Genomic DNA, 18,927 nt, shown 5'->3' with positions numbered 1-18,927 from the left:
ACCAGAAAGTCAAAGTTTTAGCTTCTTTTTTTTGTATTTTGGTTTTTCTCCTTCGGCCATTAGCAATTTTCCACTTGACTGAGGCCGGACGGCAATTTCTCTGTACCGCCAAAAGGGAGGAAGAGGCAGAGGAAGAGGAGGAGGAAGCGCGACAGATCATTGAGAAAAGCCAAAGGGCGTGTCCGAGCAACAGACAAAAGCTTAAACGCGTTTTTCTAATGATTTTCGGTAGAGACTCCAAAAGGCAGGCAACACATTTTCACAAGCCTAAGTCTAAGGGGCGTGGCCCTTAAACCAACGCCCGTTTACTTTAGGTTCTGTCCCATTTTACAAAATATTTTCTCAAGCGCAAAAAAAAACTGTCAGCATCCCAAAAGATAAGCCAAGTAAACACGATGCGATTGGGCGTTAACAAAAGAAAGAAAGAAGAAAAATACTCGAGGGGAAAAGAAAAGCTGGGGGCTAGAAAACTTTCTTACGCATTTTCCTCTTCGTTTTTGGCGGATTTCCCTGTTAAGCGAAAAACGCTCAAAAATATGCATTAAAAAATATTTACAAAAAAAAAAACTCAAAGAGAAAAATGCAAAGGAGCGATGGAGCATATATTTCTGCAAAGAAATCCAGCAATATTTCAAGGAATAATTGCTGCAAAGGAAGGAAGGAAGGAGCCGCCACCTGACATCCATTTCAATCATAAATTAGCACGGCAACGGAATAGGATAGGATCTTCTTTACGCAGCTGTCCCATAAATTTAGCTAATTAATTTTACAGCCTGCTCTCAGGAGAGCAAACACCAGACCAGACCAGACCAATCATCATCTTCATCAGCAGCAGCAAGGCCTTCAAGCATCTTCTTCTTCGCCCTCGACAGCATCTTTGTCCGAGGTCCGAGGTCAGGTGTCAGAAGCGAAGCTGTTAAAATTTTATTTCTCCTGGCCACAAGTGCAGGAAGTTGTGGGAACAGGGCCGAGGCAAAGAACATGGGCCAAGTTAATTGAGGAGGCACCTTTTAGAAGGTAAGAAAGAGGCAGGGAGTGGCGTTAGGGGGGGAGAAAGCCAGAGGCAAGAGAGGAGTCACGGAGGGGGCAGCCAGAGGCAAGAGAGGAGCCACAGAGGGGACACCTAGAGGCAAGAGAGGAGTCACAGAAGAGTCACGAAAGAGTCACAGAGGGCCAAGCCTGAGGCAGAGCAGGGGCCAAGCCAGAGGCAAATCTGGGGCCACCAGCTGCAGCAGAAGGTAGTAGGGAGATCCTGCAGACAATGTCCTCCTCTGTGGAGTATTGTAATTTCTATGGCCTTACACTTTTCACGGGAAATTGAATCGATTGGGTGTGTAAATTTTGCTTCTTTTTTTTCTGGGTGCCACACACACACACGGAAAACTTTCCCATGAATTGGGGAAATATTTATTAGCTCCTCTAATGGCACTAGCTCTATACAGAAGCTAGAACTTTTCCGCAGTGTTGGCAAATGCAGAAAAGTTTCGCATTCGAACCATTCATTCCATTCCGCCGCCACTCACTCTTTGGGCTCAATCATTGATTCATTTGCGGCACACAAAACTACGGAAACTTAATTTCAATCGAAGGCAGACCAAAACGAATGCAAGGATAAAGGCTTCAAAGGGGGGTTAGGACTAAAAGATGCCCTGTATTACAAAGGCAAAGTGTTCAAGGAATAAATTTGTGAAACGATGGGAACGAAGGCCCCATCTAGAGGAAGAGAGAGAGTGAGAAGGAGAGCCGCGACTGGGAAAGTATTTATTATATTATATGATATATATTATTATAATATATATTATATTATATTATATATTATTTATTATTTTATTATATTATTTTCTATTATTTTATTCATGATATTATTATCTTAAATATTTTGTACTATTTTAATTTTTGTTTATTATTTTTATGAATTATTAATTAATTATTTTTTTATTTCCTTTATTTTTTTCGAGTCTAAAAATTATCAAATTTTGAGAATGTTCTGAGGATCTAGATAGATAGATTATAAATATTTGGGTTTCCTTAAGCGATTGTTGGGATTTCTCCATATTTATGATCCTTCATTGGCGATTTATACAATTTTTTTTGTGCTATAATCATCAAAACTTAATGATTTTTGGTGTTTTTGTAGGTATTGCATTTATAAAGTATTGTAGAACATTTTGGTACCATAACTTGGAAATAGTAGACTTCTTCCCAACTTCTTCCAAAGTTACGAAAGAAATCCTATCTTTCACATAGGATTTTCCTGGTTTTCCATAAGCAAAGATTACATTTAAAATCTCAGACCATAGGCCCAGGTCTCACAGATACCTCTTCTCCCCAGATCAAAGTCTATAATCCTTTTGAAAAACGGATATACCCCTGGTCTAGCCGCCCCAAATAGCGGGGTATCAAAAACTTGTCTGGTTCAATTGGTTGTCTTCTTGTCGGCAGTAAAAAAAAAGCGAAGAGGAAAACTTTCTGCCTGCAAGGATACGTGTGCATGTGTGTATGTAGATGCCCATGGATAGTCGTACTTGTAGATTGGAATTCCAGGGAAACTCAGAGTTACTTTGGGTCTACTTTTGGGCCCACACTCATTTCACACTCAATCGCATTTCGGGGGTTTACATATTCAATTAGGAACGGGGCGAGGCTGGGTGCTTCTTTCAGCCTCCTTTTGGTCCTGCCGCCTGCAGGCAGTGCACGGAACAACTTTCCCTTCAAGGATCAATGGCACACCCAGCAGCAGCAGCAGCAGCAGCAACAGCAGCAGCAGCAGCAGAAAATGATGTAAACTTTTGCGTTGCGAGTGGTATTCTCCATGTCATGTGATTAAAGTTCTGCGCTGGGAAAATCCACATACAGTTTTCCTGCTATTTGCATAGCAGCATCGCCCCCAAGTTCTGTGACAATTCTGACAGAAGAAGATGGGCAGAGGGGGAAGAGTGTACGGCGGAGATTCGCCAGAAAGATAAATGCCTTTGCATGTGTGTGTGTGTGTGTGTGCGTGGGTGTTTATCTGCGTGCGTGTGTGCGTGTTTGCTTTTGTTACTAAACAAAAAGTTAAGTCATAAATATTTTCCGAGTTTTTGACTTAAAATTTATCAACGATATCCGCCTCTGCAGACACCACGAGAACACGAGACAAGGAAAGAGAACAAAGGACACGCAAGCACCACACCGATACACCCATACACCCACACACCCACACATGGCAGTGTCTGTGCATGTATTTAACTTTTGTGTTTGGGTCGGCCAAAAGTTTCTCGCGTCGACATGCACCAAAAGTGCAGAAAAATATTTGCAAAATTTGTCAACTCTACGTGTGTTTAAAGTTTGAGCGCGAGAGAGTCATTCGGTGCTTGTTAAACTGTTTGTTGAGCTTAAAAGTTGATACAGTGGTGCGCCAACTGCAGGGTTAAAGGTGGCAAGAGCTGGGGCAAGGTGGCAGGGTGGCAGGTGAAGTGACAGTCGTTGCTGATCAAGTTTTGCGAGTTCTTACGGAGAATGCCAGTGGCTTGTGGAACATTTCCTGTAGTTTGTAGCCAAATTTAGTCTACAAGTGCTACTAAAACTGTAAGCGGGGCTTTATTTCCACTTATCTGGGAATGAAAACAAAGCTCCTCGAACTATAGCCCTCTTGAAATTATGGAACCCCCTTAATGCATTTCAAACTATAGCCCATACCGTGTTCCCCTTAAACTTTGGTCATGCACAGGGCTGTTAAAACTGTAGAGAGCAAGCGCATGTTTTTCAGTAATTGTGGAGTAACATGGCTCTGAAACTGTATGTTGGCTTCTTCCTCGCACAAGAAATGCTCATCCTCAATGCTCTTAAAACTTTAAATGCTTAAAGTGTGTCCTCAATACTCGTGATCATCATCAATGCTTAAAATCCTGATGTTTGTCATCAATGCTTCTCAAAATGTTAATACCTAAAATTTGTCCTCAATTCTTATGTTCATCTCAATGCTCCTCAAACGGTGAATGCTTTAAAATGTTTCCTCAATCCTCATGTTCATGCTCAATGGTCCTCAAACTGTTCAGTCTAAAAATGTATATCTTCAATCTTCATGTTCAGCCTCAATACTCCTCCAACTGTAAATGCCTAAAATGTATCTTCAAGCCTCAAGTTCATCATCAATGCTCATAAAACTGTAAATGCCTAAAATGTATCCTCAAGCCTCATGTTCATCCTCAATGCTCATAAAACTGTAAATGCTTAAAATGTATCCTCAATTCTCATGTTCATCCTCAATGCTCCTCTTAAAAAATCTCCACTTGATCTGAAACTGTACAAAAACCATACACCCTCAAACTGTGGCTAAAAAAAACCATGCTTTTCCTTTACATTTCCTTTCAGCTTAAGCCTAATGACACCTCTAAGCAGGTCTTAAAAAAAACCGAGCAACCCTTTTTTGTAATTAATAAAATTACCTTTTCCTTTTTTTCTTCTAAGAAATATGCCACCTTTTTCCCAAGGAATATGTCACCTTTTCCTCTTTTTCCCAAGGAATATGTCACCTTAGCAGCCGTGCTTCTAAGAATTTTGTCAAATGGCTAACCAATTAAGCCTTTCTCAAAAGGTACACAATTTTCTTGGGGCTTAAAAGAAAGAGTGGGGAAAACCGGGCGGTGGAAAGGTAAGAAAATAGCCCACATTTCAGTTTAAGCTTAAGACAAAGCCCGGCCCGTTGCCAGGCGGTTTTCCAGGAAGCCTTTATAATAATAATGAGGGCCACTGCAGCGGTTGACCTCCGTCATGAGGTGGAGATTACCTCCAGGCGAAAATGAATGTCCTCTCAAAAGGACAGTGAACCCAGAGGTCTCTCCACTGATTTTAATTACACACGAATACTGCAATTGCAACCGCAGGGCCCAGAAGGCTAAAAGGCCAAAGGCCCGTCCAACACACACACACACACACACACACGACACGAAAATCAATCAATCAATAATTGAATTGGGAGGAAGCCTGGAATTCATTTAAGAAAAGCAGCAAGCAAAAATCATGATAATCGAAAGGCAATTGAGGGAAAAACAGTAAAGTAAAGTAAAGTGAAGTAAAGTAAAGGTCTTTCTTCTTTTTGCTTTCCAATTAAATTGATGAGTGGCCGAAGGAGGGGGACCAACATTTATCAGCGAGCGTCCATCCAGCAGCAGGAGGAGCAGCAGCAGCAGCAGAAGGAAGCAGTCCTTCAACAATAGATAACACAGGACACACGCACACGCACACGCAAAGGGGCGGGCAGAAGGATGGCAGGCCTGAAGGATAGCCTCCAGGAAAGCTGTAGCCAGAGTGTTATGTAAATGACGCTATACAAAAGGATGAAAGAAGAAGGAGAGCAGCAGCAGCGGCAGCGGCAGGAACCATCAGATACGGAAGCCAAAAGGAAACCAAGAGGAACCTACGGCCAGATAAGCAAATGACAAACAGCAGCTGCGAGAGAAAAACCCAAAGAAAAGCCCTAGAAATGCAGAAGAAAACCTAAAGAAAATCAAGAAAAAAACATCAGAATAATACTGCATTTTGTTGAAATTCTTGGCGATTTTTCTACCAACTAGATTTTCCATTTATCACCATGTCATTTCCACTGATTAGCGCTGGAAAAGCAAAGCAAATGAAATTAAAATTAAAGTTAATGAGATTTCTCATCCACCAAAAGGAAACTTTTTGTTTGTCTCTATTTTATCATCATAATTTCAGTGCCAAAACTTGATGCAAAGTAAGTGCCTCGTATACCCCCTCCACAGATACTACAGATACAGATACAGATGCAGATATATATGTATATTGTTATATCTGAAGGGAGAGCGCATAGTTTTCATTAAAACTTCTGACACAACGAATTTTGTTGGAAAAACAAACACAACTCTGGCTCTGTCTCTGGCTCTGTCTCTGGCTCGTGCAATTTTCCTAGTTACAGGACTTGCAGGGAGTTTTTCTTTTCATGTTTTTTTTTATTAATTGTTGTTGCACTTGTAACTGGGTTTGCGCAGAGTTTGGTTTTAGTTTTTGTTCCAACATCAGCAACAGAAATGGGAAAACATTTGCCCCCAAAACAGCAAAGTGCCGAATGTTTGTCAACACTTTTTTGCGAGAGTTATGTTTCCAAATGTTCGACGGGTGTCGCCAGATCCAAAGTTCGAAAGGTGTAGAGTTCTCCTGGGGTCCAGAGGTCGAGAGTTTCTCGCTGGCCAAAGCATTTAATATCAATTGAAAGGTTCATCAAAAACTTCTGCACCCTTAGCAGGAATGCCTTTGATATGCGAGACAAAACAGGAGTTTGTCGAGTGGCATATGGATCCTTTGGCTCCTGGCAATATATCACATTTTAATTGTTGAAGTTTTTGGGGTCACAAAACTCCCAAGAATCTCCAAGACTCTACTTCGTCTTCGCCTTATTGCCAATTAATAAAACCCCGCCCCACTCATTACAGTTTTACAGCCACTTCTAATTATGCAAAATGTGGGCGAGTGGCGACATTTCGTTTTCGGATCCTTGGCTCCGTTTTAACAATGCCATTTAAAATTAATTTTCAATTAACTTTCTCGCCTGTCCATCTGCTTTCATGCTGAATGGAGTCGCAGCAGCAGCATCCATTTGCCCATTTCCCGCTTTTCCGCTTTCCATTTGCCATTCGCCATTTTATAGTTGCAAAACTTTTGTCCTTTTGCCTTTTCATAAATTGAATTTTCCGCCTTTTGTTTCTGCCAATTAATTCAATGGCAGAGACCTCGCTCGGATGCGCCCGGAAAAGCCGTCGTAGGAATGATACTAATTTCCACGGACACGTAGGCGGCTACTTAGGTGCCTCGGTCCCCCCCTCCCCTGAATGGTGGAGGGATTTCCATTCAACAATAGAGTGCCGTGTGCCTTCCGTGTAATGGAAATCGACACACAGTCGAGCTCTTTTCGCAGTTTCAGGTTTCCTCCCCCCGACGCCCCGCCCCACGCCTTTCAGCGGCCCCTGTGCCATTCCTCAATTGAAAACTCAAATGCCAGCTTCCATTTAGGGCTCAGACAGCATCAGGGGGCTGGCTGCTGGGCAGACTTAACCCCTCGCAGCCGCAAAAATAACTGTTTGGGATGCATTTTACTTTCAAATGTTCCATTGAATGGTGAACGCTGAACGCTGAATGGTGAATGGTGAAGGCTGTTGTGGAACGGTGCACTCACACTGAACGAAAATTAATAGAGGAATTTAAGGAGGAGGTGTAGGAATTTCTCTGATTTTGGAACACAAAATAGAGGCTACAACTTTATATCAAATCTGATTGCCTAAAAGTATCACAAAACAGAGAATTTGTACGCAAAGAAAAACATTTGGAACGTTTTTGTCGAGGCACAAGTGGCTCTAAAAAGGATTTTAGAAGCATTTTAAGGAAGTCCAGCACTAAGAAAGGAATTTCGGCAAAAAGTTATTTATTTACCATGTTATTTTTTTTTATTAATTTATTATTTATTGTAATTATGATATTTTTGCTTTTTTCTTAATTTTGTTTATTTTATTTTTTTTTTATATACATTTTTTTTTTAATTGAACTATCATTTTGTTTTTATTTTTATTAATTTTTATTTTTTTTTATTTTATTATTATTTTGTTTTTTATTAAAATTTTTTTATTTTATAAAAATTTGTCTTAATATTGATTTATTTTATTATCATTTTTTTTTATATTTTGCTATCAAAAATATATATTTTAAATTGAATAATCTTTTTCTCTTTTTTATAACTTTTTTTAATTTATTTATTTTTAATTTAATTTTGTATTGTTTTTTATTTTATTATCATGGTTTTTTTTAAATATTTTTAAAACTGAATAATCATTTTGTTTTTCTTTATAAATTTGTTTATTTTATTATTATTTTTTTTTAAGCTTTTCATAGCCATAAAAAGCTTTCTCTCAGTGTATTGTTCACTTGAAGCATCTGTAAATCCCATACTTAGGGCAACCTTTGGCACACCACCTCTCGACTCGACTCGACTCGACTCCACTCCACTTCTTTCTGCTGCTCTTTGTGCTCTGGGTGCTCCTCTTAGGCCCCCCTCCCACTGGCTCCCACCTCTTGGTGGGTGCCTTGTTTTATCGCAAACGATGCCATTACAAGGCGATTTGAGCTCCATTTGTGCTAGCCATTCCCGTTGCCAGGATAACTTGACAGTCACTTAGCGGGTTCGCGTCTGTTCTACGATTTAAAGGAGAGGAAAAATCCAAGGAACAGGAGGAGGAGTCGCAGTGGGTTTATAGCGCGCTGTGGCGGGGTGTGCTGTGGAGTGTGTGTCAAAAGTATCAGTTGGAAAGTACATTGGTCGAAATGTGCTCTCGGATTAAACTTGTCCAGCGGCAACACCTGTATCCCTCCGTGCAACTCGAGGCGACTTTACTTTACTACTTCTACCACACCAGTCCTAAAATGTTTCCACCTCGAATGACTGACAGGCAAACAAGTAGAGCGGCAGCAGCAGGAAAAGCTGTGGGAAAAGCAGTGGGAAAAGCAGGGGCGAAGGCAAACTGAGAGAGCCACTGATTTCCCTGCTCCTGCGAGGACGAAAAACTTTGTCCAGAAATATGCACTCTACTCCGACTATACCATATCAACATTTGTTCTCCTCCCCCCCCCCCCCCCCCCACCACCCACCGCCCCTCCGGAGTCAAGTTCTTTCTTCCATAACGAGAAAGTTCTAACCATCTCTCTGTGGACTCTCTCTCTCTGTGTGTGTGTGCGGCAAAGTTTTAATAGTCTCACATTTGAGTGTTCTAATGATATGCTAAACTGACTAACGAGTCTGCTGTGTCTGTCCGTGGATTGCTTTAGGTGTTGGCCGAAAGAAAATATCTCTGACAGCAGCCACAGCCGCAGCGGAGAAAAAACTAGATTATGAAGAAGGATATATATACTCCTATAAGCGGTGGAATGATAGTCTGTTTAGTAGAACAAATGTTAAGTATACGTGAGCATTAATCACAGCCTATTTAATTGGTTTTATTAAGTTTGAGAAGAATTTGAATACAGTCACGTACATTTGTTTGATATAAAAAAAACAATACCAAAAGGTAACGAAAAAAATACCAGAAATTGCTAGCAAATATCAGCAGAATTCTACAAAATAGCAGAAAAAGTGCTAATAATATATAAAATATACCAGACAATATGACAACACAAAATATCAGAAAAAACTACAAAAAACACAGGAAAAATAGCAGAACAAATGTTCAAAAAATATAACAAAAATATACTAGACAAAAAGCAAATATTTTTAGAAAATACAAAAAAAAATAAACGTCAAAAATAAACAGAAATTGGAAAATATCACCCACAAAATAACAACAAAATACAACAAAAAAATAATAATAAAAATACCAAATACATTTGAAAAAATTTCAGATAATACCGGAAAAATATATTTAAAAAAATTGTGAAAAATTTGAGAAAAATTAACGTAAAAACAATGAAATATACAAGACAACATAACAGCAAAATACTAGCGAAAATACTATAAAAATACCAAGAAAATCTAACAAAAAATACTGAAAATATACCATATTTCAGATATTTGATTATCAGCCAGGCTCCGTTTTTCACACTCACAAAAGTTTTCCGATTTACTTTTGAAATCACATAAATTGGGGCTCTCTTTTTCCCATTCCGCAAGATTTCATCGTTTTCAAAACGAAAACATTTTCGTTGACGAAATGAAAAGTAAACGGCTTTTTACACAACAAAACGAACCTTAATTGCAAAAGGAAAAAAATAGATGACTTATTGATCTATTAACATAAACTTGATACCTATATCAGGGTAATTTAACTTGTGCTTTCTTTATAAATAATTTTATTTTAACCCAACCTAAATTTTGGCTCGGAAAAAACTGGCCACAGCAACAACAAATTTCGTTTTGGTGTAAGCAGCGGACGCATTCCGATTTGGTTATCGGAACGTTGGCAATTATTAAATTTTTGCGTATAACAGCACAAATGTGCATGTAACAGCTCAGACTGTGCTTGTAACATGCGCTTAACAGAACATCTGGGTGAGCACAGCTGTTTCCCGCCCAATTTAATTCGGACTTCAAAATGTAACATATCGATAAAAAACGAGGGGGAACGTTGTGAGTTGCTGCGGACACCGCAACTCTAAGGTTATACCCGATACTAAGTCAGTATGGCTCTCCTCCGGCAGACGCTAATATTAAACGACACGACAAAGAGTGCGTGCGAGAGAGACAGAAAATCAGTCTGAGCGTGACGTCGGGCGCTGCGTAGCCACTGCAAATTGATTTGTTCCTTTTGGCTATAAAAATGATCTGATCTGATCCAGATTCAGCAATCTAATAGATATGGTCATTATCTATGATTCTGCGTTTTTAGTTTTCTCGAATCTGCAATATTGTGGATGCAACAGATTTTCGTCCTTTGTGGGGGCGGATGGGGGTGGGGCGAAATTCTGAGATATACGTTTTATAGTGACATCTTAAAGGAGTGTGTGTACCAAATTTGGTTATTCTAGCCTTAATAGTCTCTGAGATTTGTGGTTGCCTCAGATTTTCGTCCTTTGCGGGGGCGGAAGGGGGTGTGGCGAAATTTGGACAGGAAACGGTCAAGGTCCGATATCACAGGAGTGTGGATACCAAATTTGGTTGCTCTGGCTTTTATAGGTTCTGAGATCCTTGAACTCATATTTTGCAATTGGCAAAACCGACCATGAAACCTGTGTGTTAGAGTGAGACAGAGCGAGAAAGAGTGAAATTGTTTTCGTGATTCTGGCTGTATTAACTATACGATCTGGTTCAGATTTTGCACTCTAGAAGATATAGTCATCTTCTACGATTCTGCGTTTTTAGTTTTCTCGTATCGTCAAAATTGTGGATGCCACAGATTTTCGCCCTTTGTGGGGGCGGAAGTGGGCGGGGCAAAGTTTTGAAATATTTTTGGAGCAGTGACATATCACAGAAGTCTGGATCCAAAACATCGTTGCTCTAGCTCTTATAGTCTTTGAGCATTAGGCGCTGAAGGGGACGGACGGACGGACAGACGGACAGACGGACGGACGGACAGACATGGCTCAATCGACTCGGCTATTGATGCTGATCAAGAATATATATACTTTATGGGGTCGGAAACGATTCCTTCTGGACGTTACACACATCCACTTTTACCACAAATCTAATATACCCCAATACTCATTTTGAGTATCGGGTATAAAAATATGTGAAAAATGGAACACCTTAAAACGAAAACGAAACGTTTTGGCTGAAAACGTAATCCTCAAAAGTAAATGAAAAACGGAGCCTGCCTGTATACGTATGGATTTAATCAAAGTAATGAAAAAAATACCAGAAAAAGTAACAACCACATAGTACTAGAAAAAATATGGGTAAAATACCAGAAATAATGAGCAAAAATACTTAAAAATGTACTATATTTTAAACAAATTTTAGGTGCATTCTTTGCAGGCCCTTATGGTCATCTAAAAATGGGTAAATTCTCCTAAACTCCACGTTTTCTTGGTAGGAATCGGTACTTTAATGTATATAAAATGGGTGAAATCATGGAGTGGCGACTTACCTTTCCCAAATTGACGAAACCGTGATCCCTGGCCACCGCATCGGCGTTGCCATTATCCCCACTGGGTATATGCACCGCCCAGGTGTGTGTATAGTGTCCGACAGCGTTGTTGCTGCTGCCGCCGCCGCTGCTGCTGCTGCTGCTGCCACCAGAGTTGCCATACTTGCCCCCATTGCTGGGAGTCAGCTTGGCCCTGCCACCCGTCTCATAGTCGAGGACATATGGTGGCAGCACTGGCGATTGGCCGGCATCCACTTTGAGCGACGGAGGAGCGGGCGTTGGCGCGGGGGAGGAGGCAGATGCCACACTTCCGGCCACGAAACCGACATTAAAATTACATATAAAAACTAGGGCACTAAATTGCACAATGAACAGCAATGCCCATTCTATATTGATTATTCTTTTCCTTATTGTTGAATGTCTACTGTTGTTGTTGTTGTTGCTGCTGCCACTGCCACTGTTGCTGTTGCTGCCACTTAGTTTCGGTTTGCATTGCGTTAAAAAACTAGTTTTGAATAAATTGCAATTGAAATTGAAATTTCTTATATCACATTCAATGATTGTTTGTTGTTCTTCCTGTTGCTGCTGCTGTTGCCCAGCGTTGTTGCCTGCAACAGTTGTGTGTGAGGCTGCTGCATGTTGCACCTTCAATTTGTTGCATTGCCTTCTGCTGTTGTGGCTTCTGTTGCTGCGGCTGCGGCTGCTGCTGGTAGTGCTGTTGCTGCTAATGATGTTGCTAGTTGGCTGCCTGCTCCATCGCACGACGTCGTTTTTCATGTTGCGTGTAGATTTTTCCAATTGTTTTTCTTGTGGTTTGGAATGCTGGCAGCGATACGAGGGAGGTTCTTCTTGGTGCTGTAAAGAGAATGCCAAATTTTGTATGAGAAAATGTTGCATACTTTTAAGCGGAGTGCGAAAACAACCCAATTTTTTATTGGATTTTTGAATAAACATAAAATTTAATGGAAAAAAAATCTTAATGGTTTTTCTATATTTAAATCTCAAGTCTTCTCATCTATTCATTATTTTTATCTATTGAATTTATTCCCTTATTTTATTTCATGAAAAATTTATTTTATTTTATTTAAAATTAATTTTATTTTGTTTATTTATGTATTTTATTATTTTTTTATGTTTTTTATTTTATAATTTTTTATTTTTTATATTCAAATCTCAAGTCATCCTTGATACTTATTATTTTTATTTATTGAATTTATTCATTCATTTTACTTCATAAAAAATTTATTTTATTTTATTAAAAATGTATTTTTTTTCGTTTATTTATTTTATTTTATTTATCTATTTTATTTCATTAACAATTTCTTTTATTTTGTTTATTTTTTTATTTTATTTCATTAACAAATTATTTCATTTTATTGATATATGTTTTTGATTACAAATTTATTAAAAAATTGATTTATTTAACTAGCATTTTTTATGTTATTTTTAATTAAAATGTTATTTTATATATTTATATCAAGAATTAGACATTTTTTTATTTTATTTTTATTTATTGGAAGTTTTTCAAATTCGATTTCCTTAAAAATCGTAAAAACATTCTCTAACATTCTTAAATCATTTGAATATTCCCCAGAATCTCCTTCTGTTTCTCATGGAAAAATGTAGTTATTTTTGAAATTTATCTTGATGTCAATTGGCGCTGACACTCGACCCCCATCGGTGGTGCTTGCATTTGCCCAGAGCTATCTTTATAAACAGAGAAACAACGCTTCAATTTGTCTCAAGATGTCAGCCGTCAGGTTGTTCCCTGCCACACGGCCACACGGCCACACAGCCACTGCACTGCACTTTGGAGTCAACGTGGCCCGCATTTCTCCCTCCCTCTCTCCCTCTCTCTGCCCCTGCCACCGCCCAGCCACGTGGGCAACGTAACGTTTCTTTCATCAGCATCGGAAGAAGAAACTGTGCATCCATAGTTGGCTCCCGCCACTGGCACCGAGTGGCTGCTCTTGTCGTTGACTTTGACACCGTTTTCCACTTTTCGTTAGCATGTGAGCGAGTCGGAGAGATGTGGCAGTGGGGTAGGAGTAGGTAGGTCCGTGTGGCCCTTGCCACGTTGACATGGCACTTATTTTCTTATTATTAAGTATACGCTTAGTGGAGGCAGGGAGGAGCTGCTGCTGCTGCTGCCTCTACTGCCGCTGCAACGGAAGTGCGCGCCCAAGTAATGATTACTTTGTGTCTGCCTCTGACAAATGCCGTCACTCAAAGTCAAAGTCCTTGGCGGAGCAGACAGCCTGAGCTGCTCCTTCTGCGATATAGATGGTGTTGACGAGGTCTCAATGTGGAAAGAAAAGAAAGAAAGAAGCAAGTTGCAGGCACAAAGCACAAAAGGTGCATCCAGCAGTCGCTCTCTCTCTCCCCCCGATTGATGTCTGTCTGTTCCTTTCATTTACTTTCTTTCCATCTACTTTTGCATATGCTTTGGGGGGCATTAACTTTCCATAAAGAAAGACTGAATTTCTGGCTTCAGAATTTTGGAGAATCTTTTGATTTTCCTCCGCCGCACACTCACAGAAATTCAATTTCCTATCCACTTAGCTGGGGGGCATGCCCCATGACCAGTGCACACCATTGTCTTCCCCTTCCGTTCTATCCATCCATCCAGCAGCACAAATCTATCCATCTCCTTGTGATCCTTGGCATTTCCGCTGTCACTCGGCTTTAATTATGCCCCCGTGCCACCGCCACTGCCACTGGCACTGCCACTACCCCTCTCTGTGGCACACACACTCTCTCTTTCTGGATTTCCAGAAATCCCACAAATCTCATCAATAGATGAAATATGCCTGTCAATGCGGATGCTGCCTGCTGGCTTTGCTGGCTGCCTGTCCCTGCCCCTGGGCGCCATCATCAGTCATGGGCATATTTTGACAATGGCATTAGTCAGAAGCTACTCCTCCAACTAGGATCCACTCTCCGACTCATTTGCAATCGAAACTTGTCCACGGGATGACAATCAATGAGATTTGCTGCTGCCATGGCCAGGCCATGGCTTTTCGACAGCTTTCGGGCTTCGTTCGAGTGGCATCCCTGGGAGGGACATATCATTGGACATTGCCCCCCAGCCAATGGCCAATCAATATTCTTTTCTGTCTCCTAAATTTTCGCCCAATTAATGGGTGATGATGCGCTTCTTATGTGCCACACAGTCGGCGATTCGATCAATCAGCTGCCACTTTTTGGGCGCCCCAAAAGAAGCCAGAACTTTTCTCTGCCAAATGCCAATTGGAATGTGTCCGTTGCAGGCCATTTGAGGGCCTAATTGGTCAAGGATGAAAGGAAAAGCCAGTGGGGGTTTTTTTTGGGATAAGGGTGTAGTATTTATAGCGATATATTTCGATACTTTTCCGATAAACATACAAATTTCAATAGAATTTTCATCAAATAGAATCATCAAAGGTCCAGAAAGTCCTGACAATCAGCTCTTTTTTGGAATATACTATTAATATCGATACATTTCCGATAAACATACAAATTTGGACAGAATTTAATCATTAAAGGTCCAGAAAGTAATGACAATCAGCTGTTTATTGGAATATACTATAAATATCGATACATTTCCGATAAACATACACATTTTGATTGAATTTTTAGCAAATAGAATCATCAAAGGTCCATAAAGTCCTGGCAATCAGCTGATTTTTGGAATATATTAATTCGGGATCCGATAACAACGATTAATTGTCATCGATAACAAATTCTAACGATTTCTTGATCGAAATATGTGCAGCGAATCTTTCAAATCAAACTGATTCCCTTATCAATTGCTATCAACGTTTATATCAACGATAAATCATAATCGATGCCACAATTTCAACGATAAACCCTTTTAACCCTTTCAACCCTCTTTTTGCTCCAATAAAACCCCAAAAATGTCTTCCACAAGATTTACTTCATTATCCGGCAATCGATTTCCGGTTTGCCTCTGCCTCTCGTTTCACAAATCAAAAATCACTCAGAAATGGCCGCAGATAGTAGAATCCTTAAATTGCTTAAGCCACCGGCAACAGGACAGACAGGCAATGGGGAAAAAGGGGAAGACAAAGGAAAGGAAAAGAGAAAGATGACAATGCCAGGCATCGGTTTAACAATCCTTGAGGCATTTTTTGGGCAAACAGTCTGACACTTGGCAGTGGCTGTGGCTGCTGCCTGTCTGGCATCCTTTGTGGCGGCGCAGGACTTCCAGGACTTCACAACTCTTTTGCCTGTGGATCGGCGGCCCATGCAAAGCGCCATGTCAAATGCAGGAGAATCCTGAAAGGACTACACAGAGCAAAACACATTAAGCCAAAGGAAGCAGCGGCAGCATAAAAAGCAGCATTAGAAACCAGAAAACCAGAAGCAATAGAACAGCAATAGAAATGGAAGTAGAGCCCACCGACTACAAGCAGTTAGGGGCTTAAAAAGGGAGGCAAACTCTAAACTCTACAGAACTCCAAGGGAGAAAGGAGAAAGGAGAGAGGAAAGGAAAGTGCATGCGAAAAAAAGGGCCACAAAACGGCAGGGCAAGAAGTCAAAAGGCGTCAAGAGGCTGAGGCTGAGACTGAGACTGAGGCTGAGGCTCTCTCCTGCCTCTTTTTGTTTGTCTCTCTCGGCTTTTAATGCGTTTCGTGTGGTGAGGCATGTGGCATGTGGCATGGCGGTAGTTTCACTTGTTTAATGATAGTTCTCCACACAAAGCCGCATACACTCTCTAATGCGCGCGCCCACTGGCTTTTCCATGGGCGCTCGCGACCCGCACAAACTGGAGCACAAAGTCAACAACAAAACGGGGCACGCGGCGGTTAACGCCCGCAGAAAAGCGGTGGCCAAAAGAAAAGCAAAGAAAAACACACACCCACCCACCCACACACAGGCACAGAGAAAATGGTGGCAAAGTGTCAGCAGAGGCATAGAAAAAATACCGAGTCATGTGTGTGTGTGTGTGTGTGTGTGGCAGAAGCAAGGAGTATTAGCACACGATCGGCAAACAAAAGGCGTGGCCTGGTAAATCCATTCTGCTGCGGGACTGTACCTCTGCACCGCTCGATGACACTTTGACAGCGACGACTGATGGTGTGAGAATTTCCCCTAGAAATTGGCAACAACAGAGAGCCCCAGAGGTCTCTTACAGCGGATTACAGCAGCTGTCAGGTCAAGTTAGCTTTCGGGCAAATCACCAAAGGATTTCCATTCGAGCGCAACCTGTGATGAACGTCAGTCAGCCACAGCACAAAAAGTACAGTCATCACGGGAATGGCTATGGCAAAAACCTAGAGAAAAAGATGAAAAATGCACTGGGAATGTGGCAAATGCACAAAAAGTGCATTAGAAAAGGCACTGAAGCTGAATAGAAAGTACAGTCACGCCAAATATGGTCATTGAGGTTATGTTGATGGTGAAAAGTGCAGTAAATGAAGGGAGGACTAAAGGGAAAAGGTTTTTAAGGGGGAATTATATGAGTAGATGCGGCAGAAGTGCGCTCCATGCGGATAAGAGCACAAATTATAGAGAAAAACATGTAAAACCCATAAAAAAGTACAGTTGCGCCTCATCTATGGAAAAATTAAGTGGAGAATGAAGGAAAAGAAGCTTTAGAGGCAACAAAGTGGCACAGATATGACGTAAAAAGCCTTCTATTAACCATTCCATTCTCTTTTCCATGTCATACGTCATACAGCAGTGCCCTTCGGTTGAACCTAATACCTTTTTGGTTTACATTGACATCCAAAAATAACTGAAATACCGAAATACCACCGCCGTGGATTACATTTGCTTCACAAACAGAAGGCCGTCGAATCTCTCAATCAATATTTATGGCCAATACACAGTCGTATTTGTGTATTCGTGAATCAATTCGATTCACTGGGAGGCCGCAACAGCCGCACAGCCAGCCATCAATCATTCATCGTTCGTTTCTTGAGTGCCCGAGGACAACAAATGAAGGAAAGTAATTTTATTATTTATCTCATGCGATAATGAATCAATGGCGGCTTGGTCCTTGGACGCGAGAACCTGGCCAACACACAAATTGTAATTATTTGGCATTGTTGTGCACTCGTCCGAGTATCTGTGTATCCGTAAGGTATTCCGCCCGGGGAAATGCATATTACGTTTGCGTTGCGTTTCGTTTCGGGTTTGCGGATTGCTTTTTAATGTGCAAACACAGGGAAAAGAATGCGCATTAAGTGCAACCGAGAGCCGGGAAAAAGCACAGAGAAAACAGAGAAAACTGTGCCGTGCCGTGCCTTGCCTCGCCGTGCCGTGCCTCTCCTTGCGGTATGCAATGCAATTTGAGTGCCCCCCGACAGCATTAATTGATTTTGCATGGTCACTTGCAGCACTTGCAGCACTGCGGTGCTCCGCCCGCGACGGGGGCACCGGGCGTAAGATAAATGCACGATGCATGCCCCACCGTCCCCCGCCCCACAAACATGTGTCTTCTGTGTGGCGCTGGGATGGCATTGTTCCAGGGGGGGGCCTCTCCATTCTTTTCATTTCGTTGCATTTGCGAAATTAACTCTCGAAAAATGGCAGAGGGACGAGTCGGAGGGAGGTGAAAAAACGCTTAATGTATGAAGGCACCTTGAAGGCGGCGGCGGCGGCGGCTGGCGGCTCTGGGCAGAAAGGTAAAAAGTAGTCCTTACAAATTCCATTCAAAACAAAAGCCGCCCTCAAGGCATCAACAGAACCTACCTCAAGTGCAAAGAGAGAGAAAAAAAGGGGTACAGGCACAGGAGATCCTCTTCAGGACTCTCCACCCGCCACTCAATGAAACACTCAACTGTCTTCCAGAGTGGGAGGGCCAGGGGTGGAATAATTACGCGCTCTTTTCTTCGTGGGTGTTTCAAAAGAAAGAACGAAGCTTTAAGTACTCTATTATTTGAGAATTATTGTGAGAGAGAAGGCGAGAAAGAGGTGCCCTTAAAAGGATCTATTGTATGCTCTCACTCTCTCCCTCTAAGTAGAGGATACTCCTCTTACAGTAGAGCCTCCTTCTACCACAATGGATAGCGGATACTCCTCTTACAGTAGAGCCTCCTTCAACCACGATGGATATTCTCTCCTTATTCTATTCAATCTCCAAGCGATGGTGGTTTCAGATGCATTATACACCTATTTTTCTGAAAATAATCCAAGAAAAAAGTAATCTATTCCATGAATTTCCTCAGAGGGTGCTCTGAAGCCTCTTCCAGAGTCTCTACCAGAGTCTCTTCCCCCGAACAAAGCCTTCTTCCGTCCATATATCACCTTTAGATTATAGAAAACCCCTCAAAATCATTCTCGTCCTTCCCTTTGACAATCTTTGCCGCCAGAAACAGTCATCCAGAAAAGTCAGTGGCACTAAAAATTTCCCTGCAAC

At 41.2% G+C, this 18,927-nt stretch overlaps 1 protein-coding gene across 3 annotated transcripts in view; it reads right to left on the bottom strand.

The window, feature by feature from the left end:
* LOC6594042 (furin-like protease 1, isoforms 1/1-X/2) overlaps window positions 1–18,927 on the bottom strand; it is an 85,374-nt gene that overhangs the window by 50,207 nt on the left and 16,240 nt on the right. For all 3 annotated transcript variants that reach the window (XM_026994578.1, XM_026994576.1, XM_026994577.1), the window contains exon 2: window positions 11,562–12,416. In XM_026994578.1, coding sequence (XP_026850379.1) covers window positions 11,562–12,338 — 777 coding nt within the window. In that variant the 5' untranslated portion in view covers window positions 12,339–12,416. The remainder of the gene's footprint in view (window positions 1–11,561; window positions 12,417–18,927) is intronic.

This window comes from Drosophila persimilis, unplaced genomic scaffold (assembly GCF_003286085.1).
Source record: "Drosophila persimilis strain 14011-0111.01,24,50 unplaced genomic scaffold, DperRS2 tig00003933-arrow-pilon, whole genome shotgun sequence".
Lineage (NCBI taxonomy): Eukaryota > Metazoa > Arthropoda > Insecta > Diptera > Drosophilidae > Drosophila > Drosophila persimilis.
This window is presented reverse-complemented; position numbering and strand designations above follow the sequence as displayed.